General features: G+C 42.8%; 1 protein-coding gene across 14 annotated transcripts in view; it reads left to right on the top strand.

Moving 5' to 3' along the window:
* Positions 1-20,016, top strand: part of MYO18B (myosin XVIIIB) — a 362,275-nt gene that overhangs the window by 271,350 nt on the left and 70,909 nt on the right. For 13 of the 14 annotated variants that reach the window (XR_013390943.1, XR_013390944.1, XM_077920002.1 and 10 more), the window contains one exon: positions 12,607-12,720. The exons of the other annotated variant lie outside the window; for it this stretch is intronic. Coding sequence is in view for 11 of the 13 variants with exons in the window: in XM_077920002.1 (XP_077776128.1) it covers positions 12,607-12,720 (114 nt within the window). In the remaining 2 variants the exon portion in view is untranslated. The remainder of the gene's footprint in view (positions 1-12,606; positions 12,721-20,016) is intronic. 14 annotated transcript variants of the gene reach the window in all.

The following is a 20,016-nucleotide window of genomic DNA, read 5'->3' as shown; positions in this document are numbered from 1 at the left end:
AAATCTAAAATCTTAGTCTTCAAAAGAAGATTCTCCCAGTCTAAATGGGTGCTGGATGGCCATAACCTTGAACAGGTAAAATACTTCAGTTACCTAGGGCTCACATTCCATCATACAGGATCTTGGAAGCACCATTGGCAAACCTCCCTTCAAAAGGCGGAGATTACAAAGCTAGCCATACATAGATTCTTCTTCACAAAGGGCAGCAAATATGTTCCAGCAGCCCTAAGGGTTTTCAATGCAAAGCCCGTTTCCCAACTCCTGTATGCAGCAAATGACTGGCATAATGGGGACCTGCCAAAGCTAGATGGCTTTCAGGCAAAATTTATACGATCTCTGCTGCAGGTACCTAACTGCGTCCCCAACTCCGTACTTCTGTTAGAAGCTGGTGAATGCCCAATTTCAGCTAGAGCGTGGTGGGCTGCCCTAAGACATTGGCTCAGGATTTCAGTGTTTAATCTAGGGAAGGGTCTGTACCAACATTTGACCAATGAGGAATTTGTCAGCAAATGGCAGAAAACCATGGCTAAAAAAGCCACCTCTATTGGTCTGTCTCCCCCCAACTGTATTACCTGGGCTATGAAGGCGCCCAAAAGGTTTTAAAACAAAGATTATGAGACAATGCACACAGTGACTTGCGATCTCAGTCACACGCAGTCTGTAGTCCACTGGCAGCAGGAGTTCAGTATGGGTATGTCTTTGAGTTAACATCTTACATCAAAAACCTGACAGTACCTAACTATCGAAGGCTTTTCACCAAGGCCAGACTGAATGTCTTCCCCTCTGCAGTGCTGGATGGTAGGTTGAGAGGAGTTCCCTACCAGGACAGACTTTGCTCGTGTGCTCAAGACATCGATTCCATAAATCATATTTTGTTACATTGTGCGAAGTATGAGCAGGCCAGGGCTGAACTGATACTACCCTTGCTGGTGCCTTTCCCGGAAAGGGCAGAGGTTCACTATGTCAGGTTCCTACTGGAAGACCGGACAAAAGCTAGAACGTTGGCAGTGGCAAAGTTTTTATCGGTGGTTGCAAGAACAAATGAGCCCTATATTCCAAACAAAGTGCTTGATTAACCTGGAGGTAGGCTGTATGAACTCTGTATTGATTTGTAATGTTTTGTTGGTCTCTGGACCGTAATAAAGATTGTTGTTGTTTTAAAAGGCATAAAAGTCAGCAATATATTATTTGAATACAAAGTTTTATTTTTTTATACTATGTTTATTGATTCCTTATGTTTTCTTTCAGCCCCCTTCCTCTTACGTTAGGAAGGCAGGCATGGTTAATATGCACTGAGCCAACCATCCACCCCGCAAAAGCAATGCAGCAAAGCAGTAAATTGAGACTTACACTGCAAACCTTGGGTGGAGAAAAGGGAACAAAGAAGTAAATAACTATGTTACTTATAATTCCTTATACTGGGGAAACACTTGCAGTGTGTAACAACTTTTAAAGATTTTTAAAATACGTTGTTGTTGTTGTTGTTTAGTCGTTTAGTCGTGTCCGACTCTTCGTGACCCCATGGACCAGAGCACGCCAGGCACTCCTGTCTTCCACCGCCTCCCGCAGTTTGGTCAGGCTCATGTTTGTAGCTTCGAGAACACTATCCAACCATCTCATCCTCTGTCGTCCCCTTTTCCTTGTGCCCTCCATCTTTCCCAACATCAGGGTCTTTTCCAGGGAGTCTTCTCTTCTCATGAGATGGCCAAAGTATTGGAGCCTCAACTTCACGATCTGTCCTTCCAGTGAGCACTCAGGTCTGATTTCCTTAAGAATGGATGCGTTTGATCTTCTTGCAGTCCATGGGACTCTCAAGAGTCTCCTCCAGCACCATAATTCAAAAGCATCAATTCTTCGGCGATCAGCCTTCTTTATGGTCCAGCTCTCACTTCCATACATCACTACTGGGAAAACCATGGCTTTAACTATACGGACCTTTGTTGGTAAGGTGATGTCTCTACTTCCAAGGAGCAGGCGTCTTTTAATTTCGTGACTGCTGTCACCATCTGCAGTGATCATGGAGCCCAAGAAAATAAAATCTCTCACTGCCTCCATTTCTTTCCCTTCTATTTGCCAGAAGGTGATGGGACCAGTGGCCATGATCTTCGTTTTTTTGATGTTGAGCTTCAGACCATATTTTGCGCTCTCCTCTTTCACCCTCATTAAAAGGTTCTTTAATTCCTCCTCACTTTCTGCCATCAAGGTTGTGTCATCTGCATATCTGAGGTTGTTGATATTTCTTCCGGCGATCTTAATTCCGGCTTGGGATTCATCCAGCCCAGCCTTTCGCATGATGAATTCTGCATATAAGTTAAATAAGCAGGGGGACAATATACAGCCTTGTCGTACTCCTTTCCCAATTTTGAACCAATCAGTTGTTCCATATCCAGTTCTAACTGTAGCTTCTTGTCCCACATAGAGATTTCTCAGGAGACAGATGAGGTGATCAGGCACTCCCATTTCTTTAAGAACTTGCCATAGTTTGCTGTGGCCTACACAGTCAAAGGCTTTTGCATAGTCAATGAAGCAGAAGTAGATGTCTTTCTGGAACTCTCTAGCTTTCTCCATAATCCAGCGCATGTTTGCAATTTGGTCTCTGGTTCCTCTGCCTCTTCTAAATCCAGCTTGCACTTCTGGGAGTTCTCGGTCCACATACTGCTTAAGCCTGCCTTGTAGAATTTTAAGCATAACCTTGCTAGCGTGTGAAATGAGTGCAATTGTGCGGTAGTTGAAGCATTCTTTGGCACTTCCCTTCTTTGGGATTGGGATGTAGACTGATCTTCTCCAATCCTCTGGCCACTGCTGAGGTTTCCAAATTTGCTGGCATATTGAGTGTAGCACCTTAACAGCATCATCTTTTAAAATTTTAAATAATTCAGCTGGAATATCATCACTTCCACTGGCCTTGTTATTAGCGATGCTTTCTAAGGCCCATTTGACTTCACTTTCCAGGATGTCTGGCTCAAGGTCAGCAACCACACTACCTGGGGTATATGAGACATCAATTTCTTTCTGGTATAGTTCCTCTGTGTATTCTTGCCACCTCTTCTTGATGTCTTCTGCTTCTGTTAGGTCATTTCCACTTTTGTCTTTTATTATGGAAATCTTTGTACAAAATGTTCCTTTCATATCTCCAATTTTCTTGAACAGATCTCTGGTTTTTCCCATTCTATTGTTTTCCTCTATTTCTTTGCATTGCTCGTTTAAGAAGGCCTTCTTGTCTCTCCTTGCTATTTTTTGGAAATCTGCATTCAATTTCCTGTATCTTTCACTATCTCCCTCGCATTTTGATTGCCTTCTCTCCCCCGCTATTTGTAAGGCCTCGTTGGACAGCCACTTTGCTTTCTTGCATTTCCTTTTCATTGGGATGGTTTTAGTTGCTGCCTCTTGTATAATGTTACGAGCCTCCATCCATAGTTCTTCAGGCACTCTGTCCACCAAATCTGAATCCTTAAACCTGTTCCTCACTTCCACTGTGTATTCATAAGGGATTTGACTTAGATTGTATTTTACCGGCCCAGTGGTTTTTCCTACTTTCTTCAGTTTAAGCTTGAATTTTGCTATAAGAAGCTGGTGATCTGAGCCACAGTCAGCTCCAGGTCTTGTTTTTGCTGACTGTATAGAGCTTCTCCATCTTTGGCTGCAGAGAATATAATCAATCTGATTTCGATGCTGCCCATCTGGTGATGTCCATGTGTAGAGTCGTCTCTTGTGTTGTTGGATAAGAGTGTTTGTGATGACCAGCTTGTTCTCTTGACAGAACTCTATTAGCCTTTGCCCTGCTTCGTTTTGAACTCCAAGGCCAAACTTGCCAGTTGTTCCTTTTATCTCTTGACTCCCTACTTTAGCATTCCAATCCCCTATTATGAGCAGAACATCCTTCTTTGGTGTCACTTCTATAAGGTCTTGTAAGTCTTCATAGAATTGGTCAATTTCAGTTTCTTCAGCACCAGTAGTTGGTGCATAAACTTGGATTACTGTGATGTTAAAAGGTCTGCCTTGGATTCGTATCGAGATCATTCTATCATTTTTGAGATTGCATCCCAGTACAGCTTTCACCACTCTTTTGTTGACTATGAGGGCCACTCCATTTCTTTTACGGGTTTCTTGTCCACAGTAGTAGATATGATAGTCATCCGAACTGAATTCTCCCATTCCCGTCCATTTTAGTTCACTGATGCCCAAGATGTCAATATTTATTCTTGCCATCTCATTTTTGACCACATCCAACTAACCCAGGTTCATGGTTCTTACATTCCAGGTTCCTATGCAATATTTTTCTTTACAGCATTGGACTTTCCTTTTGCTTCCATGCATATCCGCAACTGAGCGTCCTTTCGGCTTTGGCCCAGCCGCTTCATCAGCTCTGGATCTACTTATACTTGTCCTCCGCTCTTCCCCAGTAGCATGTTGGACACCTTCCGACCTGAGGGGCTCATCTTCCAGTGTCATAACTTTTATATGCCTGTTGTCTTTGTCCATGGAGTTTTCTTGGCAGGGATACTGGAGTGGCTTGCCAGGTCCTGCTCCAGGTGGATCACGTTTGGTCAAAACTCTCCACTATGACCTGTCCATCTTGGGTGGCCCTGCACGGCATAGCTCATAGCTTCTCTGAGTTATTCAAGCCCCTTCGCCACGGCAAGGCAGTGATCCATGAAGGAGTTTAAAATACATACACAAAACTAATGTCTGAAAAATAATTGCTAATTTCCCGATCACCCTAGATATGCAACATAACCTTAGGAAAACAGGATAAGTTAGGCAAAAGACAGCCAGGTATTTTAAAGTGATTGTTAAATTCTTCCACGCCCACAAAGTCTTTCCAAACCAGTCTGCCATCATACAAACACATGTATCATACACCCATGCCTTCATCATACAGGCAGACACCCACCCGCAAGTAATAAATATTATATGCAAGCATTTCACTCCATTCAGAACTTGGAATGCGTTTCAAATAACTAAGGTCGGTTGTTTCATTGAGCTACACACAGGAAAGTAAGGGGGTGAACAATTTCCCTGCCAAATGCAAGCTAGTCAGCCAGGTTGTGATAGGATTGCAATGGAAGGACATTTTCTACTTGAAATAAGACTTGCAAAAAGCATTTCTTCACCTTACCTGGAACCTAGCATGATTACAAAAGTATCATTTCCTGAAATGAGTAATCAAACCAAAATACAATTGAAGGAAGCTCACTCAATAATAAATTCACACGTCAAAACTCCTTGAAAGGGTTTGCACAGAGTTACCATCTATACATCCTTTTTTATAAATTCTCCATTAGGGTATAACATGCTGAAAAATTCACTGTTGCTGCACATGGAAGCTCTACTTTTGACAAACAATTTATTGCTCATTTTCCCTTTGGTTATACTGTTATAATACTTCTGGGTGTAAGTTTACTCTGCTGCCCAGCTTGTTGGGGTGCCACTCCCCACAGGTCTCTCCTGATCAGCAAAAGAAGGAATCTCCTGCCAAGTTAAAGAAGCAAAGAGCGGTCAGTAGACCTGAACTTTATTTGTTGCAACAAGGTTCAAACACACAAAGAGTAGGAACCCCTAGCATGGGCTTGCATGGACTTTTAAGACCTCCCTCCCTTCCCATAATACATTTCCAGATATATCACTAACGTGTCACTAAGAAGAAGGGAATCTGCACAGTAACATGAGTCCATCATTCATCCCTGTTATCAGATTCAGTTCACCACCTAAGTATCCACCACCAAGAGAACAATAAAATACCCCTCCACCCAAGATGCTGTTCGTTGTCAGGGACTCCAGTGCTCCCACTCCCTCCCTGTCTGCTTCCTCCCTTCCCCTCCCCAAATGTTTGCCTTCAACACTCTGTGGCCCCTGAATGAGCACGCTCTGTCCTCCTTGGACTGTCTCTTCTCTTTCTTTCTTTTTAAAAGTTGCAGGCTAACATATTTCTGCACTGATGATGATGGGGAAGGGAGCAGTTGACAATGGCGCTGGCTCCATCTGTGTCATCCTGCCTTCATAATAATAATAATTTAAGAGTAATTTATTTTTTATACCCCTCCCATCTGTTTGGTTTCCCCTGCCACTCTGCTTATTGGCTGGAGTGTGGCGGAATTTGCAGTTTTTAAGAGAGGATGGGTGGAAACTAGGATCTGGCATGCAGGCATCTCATGTCTCTGTGTACAATGTATATTTGCCTGCTTTTCCAGTAAATATGTGAGCTGGCGAATTCCTGGCAGTGGAACTAAATGCTAACAGCAGAGGGTTAAACCTCGGAAATCTCCTAATGACAATAATGGCTTCTCAAGCCCCAGATGAGTAATAAAAAATAGAAAGCTGCAGTAACTTTAAAGGACAAGGTGTTTTTGCTGGATGAAATGGGTTTTAGCAGGCATGGTGCATTAGCCCCCCCCCCCCCCCCCCCGGCAGCACAATAGCTCATGGCTGGGATTTGTTCATTAAGGGGCTTTTGGAGCTGGGTTTTGTATGGGAGTAAATCCTTTGCCAAATCCTTGGGTGGGCAAGGGGGTTGGGGTGTTCCAAAGTCACACTTTCTGCCAGAGGAAGTTTCTCTTGCACCCTGTGACTGCGGGAGAGAGACCATGTGGGATAGTGGTTAGTGTTTCTGACTAGGACCTGGGAGCGCAGGGTTCAAATCCCCACTCAGCTATGAAGCTTACTGGATGTGACCTTGTGACTACACTGCCTCTCAGGCTGGTCTACTTCTCAGGGTTGTTGTGGGAATTACCAGAGGAGGGGGAGAACACTGCATATGCCGGGGGGCGGTGGCAGTGAGATATACGGTAAATGCCCTAGTTTTGTACTGCTGGTCAAGCTGGTCATATGACCATAATTGTGGCTGCAGGAGAGTAGCAAATAAATGAGAAGCACCCAAGCTGCCCTCTTAAGTGGATATTATAGGTAAGACAATACAGGTAAATCCAGTAGACATTATTATTATTATTATTATTATTATTATTATTATTATTATTATTTTAAAAATAATGTTTGGTTTTATTATGGATCTTTACTGTTTTATTTTCTATATAGTTTATTCTTAGGCCCACTGCTTAGAAATGCTAATGACTGAGTGGTATATTATCATTATTATTATTATTTTAAATAAACTTACTAGTCACTCTTTTTGCTAGTGCAGCCTAAAGTGAATTAAAACAATATGTAAATAATATACATTTAGACCATCATAAAACAAAGCATAGAAAAATCTAAAATAAATTCATATTTTTAAAATGCAGGATTAAAACAACCTACCCACCCAAGGAGGCCACAGATAATTAAAAGCAAAAGGCCTGGTGGAAAACAAATGTTTTTGCCTGGTGCCTAAAGATGCATTGCAAGGGACGCGGGTGGTGCTGTGAGTTAAACCACAGAGCCTAGGACTTGCCGATCAGAAGGTCGGGGGTTTGAATCCCCGAGACGTGGTGAGCTCCCGTCGCTCGGTCCCTGCTCCTGCCAACCTAGCAGTTCGAAAGCACCTCAAAGTGCAAGTAGATAAATAGGTACCGCTCCGGCGGGAAGGTAAACGGCATTTCCATGCACTGCTCTGGTTCGCCAGAAATGGCTTGTCATGCTGGCCACATGACCCAGAAGCTGTACACCGGCTCCCTCAGCCAGTAAAGCGAGATGAGCGCCGCAACCCCAGAGTCATCCGCGACTGGACCTTTAAAGATGCATTGCACAAGTGGGGAGCCACTTCTGAAAAGGTCCCTGTTAAGTTGTGGGTGAACATATCAGACGACACAGTGATTCTTCAAACAGCTCTTGTTTATTCCGAGGCCAGAACAGAACTGAACTGAAGAGCTCAGTCAGCCTGCTTATATAGAGCTCCAGAACAGCTTAACTGTTGCAACTTTCTAAAACTATCCAATCACTGAACGTCACTTTCGATCCTTCATTTACATACAAACTATCCAATCACTGAACATCACTTTCGAACCTTCATTTGCATAACTATCTACAGTATCCCCCTGCTGGCCCAGGGTGAGAACTTCAGTACATAACAGTCCCATTCCGTGTTGCCACCTTCTGGACCTCCCATGGAGAGGGCAGAAAGAGGGCGACTCTTATGATGACCACAGATTCCAGGAAGGGTCATATGGGGAGTGGTGGTCCTTGAGGTACTGGGGTCTTGAGCTGCAAATGGCTTTACTTTGAATTAGGCCCAGCGGCTAACTGGTAGCAGTTGAGCTAGGATTTGTGTTATATGCTGAGACTGTCTTGCCCCAGTGAGCAGCCTGGCCTCTACACCAGCTACAGTTTCCGAACTGTCTTCAAAGGTAGCCCCATATATAACACATTGCAGTAATCTAACCTTGAGGTTGCCAGGGCATAGGAGACAGAAGTTAGGCTATTCCAACTTCTTAGTAAAAGAAACCAAAATGAGATCTCCTCTTGCTGTGGTGTAGCATTCAGAGGTGCCAACTTGAATGAAATATTGGGGGAGGGAGGTAAGCCCCAACTCCACATAATCAGTCACATGGCATGGTGCATACACAACATTTGAATGGCAATACCCATCAACTTGGGTGGGTGGCCCCCTCAAATATTTTATTTGGGAGGCTGAAGAATCCTCAGCTCATAGGAGTGTTGGCTCCTATGGCAGCATTAATCTAGAAGAGGCTTCACAAATCTTGTTTTGGACTTCAATTCTCATCAGCCCCAGTCACCCCAACCATATGATGCTGGCCTATGGGGCTGATGGGGGCAGGTGCCTTGCAGAAGTTAGAAAAGACGAAGAGGATCCAACTTGGGACAGAGCTTTGCCAGAAAGCCAGCACACTTTGCAGCCTTCATCTCTCTGTTATGCATAGGAAGAGCAGCATTACGTTTGAAAACACATTGTCATTCTTTTTAGTTTAAGACCATCATGATTTCCAAGAGTGTCTCACAATCAGCTCTGCAAATTGCAATAACCAGGAGAATTCAACAAACAGGAGAAAGGGTGTTTTTTTTTCGGAGGAAGGGGAGAGAAATCCCCCAACTTTGATTTATTTTTTTTAAAACCCACAATCTGTATGTTCATCAGAATCAAAATCTCTTTAGAGTTGTGTTTGGTAAGTCTGAGGCATTCATTTTAAACAGGTATCTAACAGATGGCAGGACGCTGCCAACTTAACACTGTTGATCTGTTCATACATTATGCATCTTTTTTGATGGGAATTTCAATTTGTTTGTTCCCAAGTGGGAAAATTCCATTATGCAGATGTAAGAAGCAAAAAAGAAAAGAAAAGAGGAAAGAGCAACAAAGATGGGGGGTGGGACCAAGGGAGCACCTCTCTCTCTCTCTCTCTCTCTCTCTCTCTCTCTCTGTGTGTGTGTGTGTGTGTGTGTGTGAACAACCTTGCAGAAAGCGGAGGAAGCAAGAAACAGATAAACTATCTGTGTTTATAACCTGAATTAAGGATGAGGAAGGGTGGTACAGCTATAGCTGTTAAACAAAGCTTGGGTTTTTTTACAGCTAAAGAGACTTTTTCAGTTGTTGCTGGTGACTAGAAGATGCTTACATAAGATTAATGGGCCCTGAAGTCTGGTGGCTACTAGTTATTGGATATGCCCCATCGGAACTAAAGAGTCCAAAATTCTGTTTTCAGTAATGGCAAAGCAGATGCCTCTGGAAAGCCCACAAACAAGACATGCCAGGCAGGAAAGAACCTTCCCCCATTCTATTTTGCCATCAGTTATCCTTAAAGATACACTGCTTCTGTATCTTGGAGATACAGCATATGACAATGATAGCTAATAACCATCAAGAGGTCTCTCCTCCTCTGTGAACTTGTCTGCCACATTTCTAAGCTTTTAGAAGTTGGTGCCCATCCCCATATCATGCAGCAGAGAGTTTTCTAAGTCAGCTCCATGTTGCATGAAGAAGACCTTTCTCTGGCCTGCCCTCAATCTCCTGGTCAGCCATTTCATTGTGTGGGACTGTCCAGCCAGAGAGAAGCAGTTTGGCCTTGGGGGTCCTTTCAAGAGGAATCTGGTCGTGGGAACCGGATGCTGGACTAGATGAACCTTTTGTCTGATCCAGCAGGGCTGCTTTTAGGTTCTTCTGGAAGGACCAGTCATGCTGAGACTCCCCACCCCCCTTCAGGGCTGGATTCAGCACAAGACGCAGGCCAAACGGGGGGGGGGGGAGGGGTCACCTCACCTGAGGCTCCAAGTTTCCCCTTGAATAACCAGCCATGGTTATTCCCACCCACATTATTTAATCTCACCTCATTCCCCAGGGTAGGAGAATTTAATTATCATCTCCAAAGTGTTCTGCATAAAAAGACAAGGCTATTTTCAGCTCCTGCATGGAAAGGGATTCCTGCTTGCCATGAGTCTGCCTAAGCTATAATTCTCCCCCAAGACCCGCCTGTGGATTGATGGTAAATTACAAGGTGTTTCATCAAACTATCACCAAAGGCACAGCAATATCATTGTAGTAATATCACAGCTCTCAGAAAAGCTAAATGCTTCTCTGGCCTGGCTGTTGATGTTTGTGATGTTTGCAGGGCCCAGAGGGGATCCTAGTGCTTGATGCCTCTGACGGAGATGGATTACCTGGGACTGATGTGATCAGAAGCCCAGCTGGCTTATCCTGTTCTGAAAAGTTCCAGCTATGTATTTTGAAGATGCTTCTTCTGAGAGCATGTTACACTCAAGACAGAAACTGCCGAGGGATGATGGAAAAGGGAGGCTTCAAGCTTAGAAGCACCCCCCCCCCGCCCCCCAAGCAAGTCTTTCAGACCTCATGATCTCCTCTGCAAGGTCCAAAATGGAAATCATGAGGCTGGTCTGCCTCACCATTTTCAGCCCGCCCTCAGCTCCCACCCAGCCACCTACTCACCCACCTGCCTACTTCGACCAGTCGGGGGTGGGGGGGGGACGACACTCTATTGGCTTGCTCCTCCTTTCTCTCAGTGTTGTGCCATTCAGCAAAGATAAGAGCAGGGGAGTCTTTACCATATGTCCTGCCGGGGTGCAAAGATCTGGCCAGCGCCCCCAAATTTAGTTTAGCCCCCAAATTAACTTTTATTATGCTTATGTCAGACACCACGCTGATGCCTTATCTCTTGTTTACGAAAGGAGGAAAAAGAAACAAACTTTTTTATTTGATCATTTATTTACAATACACTTATATTTGCTGAGTGCTGCCGTTGTGAATGACAAGCGCCGCCACTGGTGTGGTGCGTGTTTTGTAAATGAGTGTACAAAGTTGAAAGTCCATGCACATTTCTCTCAATATATGCATTTTTGTACACAATTTTGCCATAGCCTATGCATTTTTGGAAACAATTCCAACACCCCAGTACAATTATTTTTGTACTGATTCACAAAATTTGGAAAAGAGTGAATTTCAAAGGAGAAACTATTGATTTAGGAAGTGTGGGTGTGATAAATTCACATTTACCAAACAAATATCTCCTCTATCCCTACCTGCCCTCCTCTTGGAGCTGCAGACCATTTTTTGGATTGAGTAAACTGAGCAAGCAAAAGCCACTGCACCCGCTACCCCCTCCACCCAAATAAAGACCTTCTTTTTGGAGAGTAGCACAAACAAGAAGTAAGAAAGAAAGGACAGAGGTAGATGGGATCACTGTGGAGCAGTGCAGTGAGTTATATAGCTCACCCTCCCACCCACCCCGTTCCCCAATCTTGTAGTGTAGAGTACTGTTATGCACAGTCTTAAAGCCTTTCTTGCATTGTATCACTAGATTGCAGGCATGACTCCCCCCCCATATGCATTTTTTAAAAGCCAAACCAACACCACAAACATTCCCTACACTTAGAAAACTAGGACAAAATGGCCTTCTACTGATTTGCTTATTTTCTACATGCATGGAGCTGCTTTTTTATGTATGTTAAAAAAATTAAAAGTAGTGTAAAAGCTTTTTAAAAAATCGTTGTTGGAAGAAAGAAAGCAGCAGGAAGTACAACCACCAAACAATGCTGGAAGAGAGTGAGGATGTTGGAGTTAATTCTCTCTTGTTCTGCCCAGTTTGGCTGCCAGCAGTTGAAGAAACCACAAGCAGCCCCAGCAGCAAATTAACACTCGCAAAATGCTCCCTTTTGGGGTGGGGTGTGTCTGCAAAGTGCAATTAGAGCTGTTTGGTAAAAAATCATTTGTGAACCCCACTTGTAAATAACTCACATCTTTGCAAACTACATGCAATTTGCATATTTTGGCTAATTAATGAGCCTAGATTTACTGCAAGATTTGCCTGAAATAAAGTCAGGGGTTTGGCATAAGAAGTGGGCTCAGGCTTGCTGTGCAAAAGCAACAATTTCTCTTTGCCTTCCAACTATTGTCGCTGAGATGGGAAAGGAATGGGATTGCAAGAAAAGCAAGTTTTCCTGCTGTGAGATGCTTGGTACTCTTGTGTCTCTAGCTAGAGCTGTGTTTCCTGGGCTGTGTGTGTGTGAAATCAGTGTCGCCAGTCCTCAGAGGAACATAGCTGTAAGCAGGCAGAGTTGTGATGGGCTTCAAAATGTAGAAACGCTCTTGGAGTGAAATGTAAATAAATGTTGCTTAAGGGCAGAGGGAGAAAGCTAAGCTAGCTAAATGGTTTCCCTGCCTGGTGGGAGGTGATGCATTGACTGCTTCTCATATGCATTTTGCAGCTGGAAGAGAGCACAGCCAGATGTGGAGAGGCTGAGAAGGCACAAAAGATGCTAGCTCTGGAGCTCGAGAACCTGCACCTTGAGCTGGAGACGTTCAGCAGGAACAAGAACTTGGTAGGAGTCCACAATGAAAGTTGCTGTGGCCCATGGTTGTACATAATCTTTATTGATTTTCAAATATTAAAATCCAATGACAGCCACATTTTATCAATATCAAATTACAATTCCCATCCAAATATAGATCATTTTAGTGACTTCCCGTGTGCTGGATTTCGGAGTGCAAAGTTCTTATTTCTTCCTGCTTCCGATATCTTGGTTAATCCAATTGCATTCAGTCCTGATCTTAGTCCCTTATCAACAGCTACTGATTTCTTGAGCTCCATTCATGTTGAGATATTTAATAACAAAAATATATATCCTTTTTTAAAAAAAATTATCTATATTAATTTAAAATAAATATATTTATGAAAAACACATGTACATACAAGTAAACAAACAAACAAACATACATACAATCAAATAAACAAATAACAGAAAAATCAAACAAACCACCACACTATAAGATATAACAAGATTAATATAATTATCATCATCTATACTCCTGGTATTGAACACAATTATAAAATTTATAGAAAAGAAATTTAAAACTGACTTCCAATCAATCTCACTGTACTTTGTCTATCCATTACTTTATACTGCACAGTTACATATTTCTTATATCATTTCTTTTTACCTCCCTACAAACTTATATTTATACAATACAGGGATCAGTCTAATTCTGCCAATATGTTTCCTTTTATTCCATAGTTTTCTATGTATTCTTTAAAGATTCTCCAATCCTTATAGACTTTTTGTTTCAGTTGGCCTCTTACTCTTCCTGTCGCTTTCACTAGCTGCAGATATTCTACCATTAGGATTTGCCAATCTTCCGTGTTGGGTATTGTTGTGTTTTTCCAATTTCTTGCTACTAAAATTCTGGCCACCGTTATTCCGTACATGAACAATGTTCTTTTCGATTTCCCTATTTCTTTTGGCAAAATGCTTAATAAAAATATTTCTGGCCTCTTTTTGAATGTTAATTTAAATAATTTTTAAAGTTCTACATATATTTTTCCAAATAACACAAATATCTGTACATTTCCACCACATATGCTAATAAGACCCAATTTCTTTATTACATCTCCAACATATAGGTGATCTGTGCTTATACATTTTAGCAAGTTTTTCTGGAGTTTGGTGCCATCTATACATCATCTTCATTGTGTTTCCCCTGAGATTGTAGCAGGCCATGAATTCCCACCATAATTTTACCCATTGTTCCATGTAAATATTATAACCCAAATCTTGCGCTCATCTCACCATTACAGCTTTCACTTATTCCTTTACCTCCCATTGCAATAGGAGGTTGTATACCCTTGAGATATATTTTCCTTTACTTCGTATCAATTCTTTTTCAAGTTTTGATGTTTCTTTAGCAAGTCCTGCTTTTTTTATCAATGGTTAATCTTTGATCACTGCCTTGCCATGGCGAAGGGGCTTGAATAACTCAGAGAAGCTATGAGTTTTCCATGCAGGGCCACCCAAGATGGACAGTTCATAGTGGAGAGTTTTGACCAAACATGACCCACCTGGAGGAGGAACCGGCAAGCCACTCCAGTATCCCTGCCAAGAAAACTCCATGGACAAAGACAATAGGCGTATAAAAGTTGTGACGCTGGAAGATGAGCCCCTCAGGTCGGAAGGCGTCCAACATGCTACTGAGGAAGAGCGAAGGACAAGTACAAGTAGATTCAGAGCTGATGAAGCGGCTGGGCCAAAGCTGAAAGGATGCTCAGTTGTGGATATGCCTGGAAGTGAAAGGAAAGTCCAATGCTGTAAAGAAAAATATTGCATAGGAACCTGGAATGTAAGAACCATGAACCTTGGTAAGTTGGATGTGGTCAAAAATGAGATGGCAAGAATAAATATTGACATCCTGGGCATCAGTGAACTAAAATGGACAGGAATGGGCGAATTCAGCTCGGATGACCATCATATCTACTACTGTGGGCAAGAATCCTGTAAAAGAAATGGAGTGGCCCTCATAGTCAACAAAAGAGTGGCAAAAACTGTACTGGGATGCAGTCTCAAAAATGATAGAATGATCTCGATACGCATCCAAGGCAGACCTTTTAACATCACAGTAATCCAAGTTTATGCACCAACTACTGGTGCTGAAGAAACTGAAATTGACCAATTCTATGAAGACTTTATAGAAATGACACCAAAGAAGGATGTTCTTCTCATTATAGGGGATTGGAATGCTAAAGTAGGGAATCAAGAGATAAAAGGAACAACTGGCAAGTTTGGCCTTGGAGTTCAAAACGAAGCAGGGCAAAGGCTAATAGAGTTCTGCCAAGAGAACAAGCTGGTCATCACAAACACGCTTTTCCAACAACACAAGAGACGACTCTACACATGGACATCACCAGATGGGCAGCATCGAAATCAGATTGATTATATTCTCTGCAGCCAAAGATAGAGAAGCTCTATACAGTCAGCAAAAGCAAGACCTGGAGCTGACTGTGGCCCAGATCATCAGCTTCTTATAGCAAAATTCAAGCTTAAACTGAAGAAAGTAGGAAAAACCACTGGGCTAGTAAGATACAATCTAAATCTAATGCCTTATGAATACATAGTGGAAGTGAGGAACAGGTTTAAGGAGTTAGATTTGGTGGACAGAATGCCTGAAGAACTATGGATGGAGGCTCGTAACATTATACAGGAGGCAGCAACGAAAACCATCCCAATGAAAAGCACAAAAGCAAAGTGGCTGACCAATGAGGCCTTACAAATAGCGGGGGAGAAAAGGCAAGCAAAATGCGAGGGAGATAGTGAAAGATACAGGAAATTGAATGCAGATTTCCAGAAAAGAGCAAGGAGAGACAAGAAGGCCTTCTTAAACGAGCAATGCAAAGAAATAGAGGAAAACAATAGAAAGGGAAAAACCAAAGATCTGTTCAAGAAAATTGGAGATACGAAAGGAACATTTTGTACAAAGATTACCATAATAAAGGACAAAAGTGGTAAGGACCTAACAGAAGCAGAAGACATCAAAAAGAGGTGGCAAGAATACACAGAGGAATTATACCAGAAAGATATGGATGGCTTGTACACCCCAGGTAGTGTGGTTGCTGACCTTGAGCCAGACATCCTGGAGAGTGAAGTCAAATGGGCCTTAGAAAGCACTGCTAATAACAAGGCCAGTGGAAGTGATGGTATTCCAGCTGAACTATTTAAAATTTTAAATGATGATGCTGTTAAGGTGCTACACTCAATATGCCAGCAAGTTTGGAAAACTCAGCAGTGGCCAGAGGATTGGAGAAGATCAGTTTACATCCCAATTCCAAAGAAGGGCAGTGCCAATGACTGCTCCAACTACCGCACAATTGCACTCATTTCACACGCTAGCAGGGTTATGCTTAAAATTCTACAAGGAAGGCTTAAGCAGTATGTGGACTGAGAACTCCCAGAAGTGCAAACTGGATTTCAAAGGGGCAGAGGAACCAGAGACCAAATTGCAAACATGCGCTGGATTGTGGAGAAAGCTAGAGAGTTCCAGAAAGACATCTACTTCTGCTTCATTGACTATGCAAAAGCCTTTGACTGTGTAGGCCACAGCAAACTATGGCAAGTTATTAAAGAAATGGGAGTGCCTGATCACCTCATCTGTCTCCTGAGAAATCTCTATGTGGGACAAGAAGCTACAGTTAGAACTGGGTATGGAACAACTGATTGGTTTAAAATTGGGAAAGAAGTACGATAAGGCTGTATATTGTCGGCCTGCTTATTTAACTTATATGCAGAATTCATCATGCGAAAGGCTGGGCTGGATGAATCCCTAGCCAGAATTAAGATTGCCGGAAGAAATATCAACAACCTCAGATATGCAGATGACACAACCTTGATGGCAGAAAGTGAGGAGGAATTAAAGGACCTCTTAATGAGGGTGAAGGAGGAGAGCGCAAAATATGGTCTGAAGCTCAACATCAAAAAAACGAAGATCATGGCCACTGGGCCCATCATCTCCTGGCAAATAGAAGGGGAAGAAATAGAGGCAGTGAGAGATTTTACTTTCTTGGGCTCCATGATCACTGCAGATGGTGACAGCAGCCATGAAATTAAAAGATGCCTGCTTCTTGGGAGGAAACAATGACAAACCTCGACAACATCTTAAAAAGCAGAGACAACACCTTACCAACAAAGGTCCGTATAGTTAAAGCAATGGTTTTCCCAGTAGTGATGTATGGAAGTGAGAGCTGGACCATAAAGAAGGCTGATCACCAAAGAATTGATGCTTTTGAATTATGGTGCTGGAGGAGACTCTTGAGAGTCCCAAGGACTGCAAGAAGAACAAACCTATCCATTCTTAAGGAAATCAGCCCTGAGTGCTCACTGGAAGGACAGGTCCTGAAGCTGAGGCGCCAATACTTTGGCCACCTCATGAGAAGAGAAGACTCCCTGGAAAAAACCCTGATGTTGGGAAAGATGGAGGGCACAAGGAGAAGGGGACGACAGAGGACGAGATGGCTGGACAGTGTTCTCGAAGCTACGAACATGAGTTTGACCAAACTGCGGGAGGCAGTGGAAGACAGGAGTGCCTGGCGTGCTCTGGTCCATGGGGTCACGAAGAGTCGGACACGATTAAACAACTAAACAACAACAACAACAATCTTTGATGTATTTGAAAATATTGCAGCTAGTCTGTTAGGTGCCCTTTAGTGTCTTCATATTTTTTTCAGTATTACCGATTATTATTAGGACAACAGGATGAACCTATACTGAAAAATTTCCACAAAAAGAGTTCTGTTTCCTGTAAATTCCCTTTGTGATAGGTTTCCCCCCTCATTTGTTTCTTCATTGTTCTAATCCTGTCTTACATTGCATCTCTGCTCCCACTTTTCCAATCTTTCTTTCTACTGTTGAAATTCAAGCTACGTCATTACGCCATCTTTGGTGTTTATGTAAGGGAGTAATCTGGCGTCCCGCCATAGCTCCAGGCAATTTTCCAGTTCTCCCTCTCCTCTAATTCTTATCTCTAATGATCTGGCATCCCGCCCAGAGATGGAGCAAGGTCGGTGTGAGTTTTGATTTGATATCCCGCCTTTCACTCCCCTTAAGGAGTCTCAAAGAGGCTAACATTCTCCTTTCCCTTCCTCCCCCACAACAAACACTCTGTGAGGTGAGTGGGGCTGAGAGACTTCAAGGAAGTGTGACTGGCCCAAGGTCACCCAGCAGCTGCAAGTGGAGGAGCGGAGACACGAACCCGGTTCCCCAGATTAGGAGACTATTAGGAGGCAGGCAGGCAGGGGAGAGGATAGGAAGGAGGCAGGCGAGCAAACAATGGAGGGGGGCAGGAATGTGTGCCGCACTCCCCGTCCTGTCTCTCCCTATGGGCGGCTTGCACCATCCCAGGTGCCGGAGAGACTTCCTCCGCCACTGGTCCCACTAGAGCTACTGCACATCAAAGACCACAGTCCATAGATATAATTCTGTTCTCTTTTTCTCTTTTTGCTTTTTTAAAATTTATTATAAATTATTTTTTATTCATTTTGCAATACAAAATATAAAAACACATAACACAATTTTTCACAAATACAGTTCCTGCCGCTCTTCTGCAAATCCTCCGTTTTAGTCCTTCTTCCACATTTCTTAATCTAATATTGCCTTTTATTAAAAACCTCCTCCCTCTGATTCCCTTTTTTACAATATTTCTAATATTATTTTCACAGAGCCTCTTGCAAACGTTAATTGTTCATCGCAAATACTTTTCAAATAGTCTACAAATTTACTCCAGTCTTCAGTGAATTTGTGGTCTCGTAGGCCTCAGATCCTTCCTGTTAATTTATCAAGTTCTGCGTATTCCATTAACTTCATTCTCCATTCTTCCATCGACAGTAATTCTTCTTGTTTCCATTTTTGGGCTAGCAGTATTCTTGCTGCGTATAAAAAAAGCTTATGATCTTTTCTGTTTATTTCATTTCCTACCATTCCTAACAAAAATGCCTCTGGTTTCTTAACAAATGTATATTTCAACATTTTTCCCCAATTCATTATATATCATTTCCCAGAAGCCTTTCACCTTCTTATATTCCCACCACATATGATAAAAAGTCCCTTCCTTTTCTTTACATTTCCAACATTTATTTTCTCTTTTTGCTTTTTATCAGTTGTTATTGTTTAGGAGGAGGTTTGCCAAGTCATTTATATAGCAAATATAGTATTAATTTAAAAAAAGGGGTAAAGGCTCCCCTCCCCCCTGACATACCATATTATCCAACGAAGGAAATTTTTCCGGTTTGAAATGTTGCAACCCAGTAGCTGATTCTCTTGGCAGTTTGTAATCTTGTCCCCTTCATCCTGCACACGTCTGTAAATTAAAGCTAATTTCATCCTAATATACAGAAGAACCTCTGCTCTTAATGGCTGTGCCTGGGGGTTACCGATACGCGAAGCGCTTTTCCACTCAGCATCTCTTGCCTCTCGAGTTCCATACCAGAGTGAGAGTCAGTTATCAAGATGATCTGTGAGTGAAGCTCACTCCTCATGGGCCCTGGGGGGAGCTTGTAAGAACAATTACTCCCAAATCCATCCTTGTTTTCTTCCACAAGCGTGGGAGCTGCATCCATTTAAGGCAGGAAGTACCAGAAGTTGTTGCTGTGGCCCAAGGATTCAGTTATAAGCTCTTCAGGGGCAGACCCAAACAAAACAAGCATGGCACCCTCATGCACCAGCATGGGGCAAAGGCCACTTGGAATTACTCTTGTGTGGACCGAGTTGAAATGAATGAGAGTTGTGCAATGGCATGATAGCCATCAATCGGAGAGTGTCTCTGAACATGTGCAGAGTCCCCTCACCTCTGGATAAGCAACCATTCCTCTGTATCTAGGGTTGCAGGGCATAGGCCAGGCCCTGAGAGAAAGGACAAGGTGGTACCCTTCCCATTTCCACACCTGAATCCAACTAGATTGGCAGCTGAGTCTTACTTCAAGAGTAAGTAACCATACCTCAAATGTTGAAGGAAAACACACCACCTTCTGAGGAAGTCCGATTTACTGTTGAACAGCTCTTACTATCAGAAAGTTCTGCCTAATTTTTGGTCAAAATATCCATTCTTGTCATTTGAATCCATTGGTTTGGGTCCTCTTCTCTGGAGCAGCAGAAAACCTTAGAATCTTAGAATTATAGAGTTGGAACAGACCCTGTGGCTTATCCCCCTGCAATGCATGACAGACAACCATCCAACCACTGCTTAAAAACCTCCAATGAAGGAATGGGAGGCCATTCCACTGTTGAACAGCTCTTGCCATCAGAATGTTCTTCTGTCACAATCTTCTTAGTTGTAACTTGATGTCATTGGTTCGGGTTCTG

The sequence above is a fragment of the Podarcis muralis genome, chromosome 16, assembly GCF_964188315.1.
Source record: "Podarcis muralis chromosome 16, rPodMur119.hap1.1, whole genome shotgun sequence".
Lineage (NCBI taxonomy): Eukaryota > Metazoa > Chordata > Lepidosauria > Squamata > Lacertidae > Podarcis > Podarcis muralis.
The sequence above is the reverse complement of the archived record's forward strand: the minus strand, read 5'-3'. Positions and strand labels throughout refer to the sequence as shown.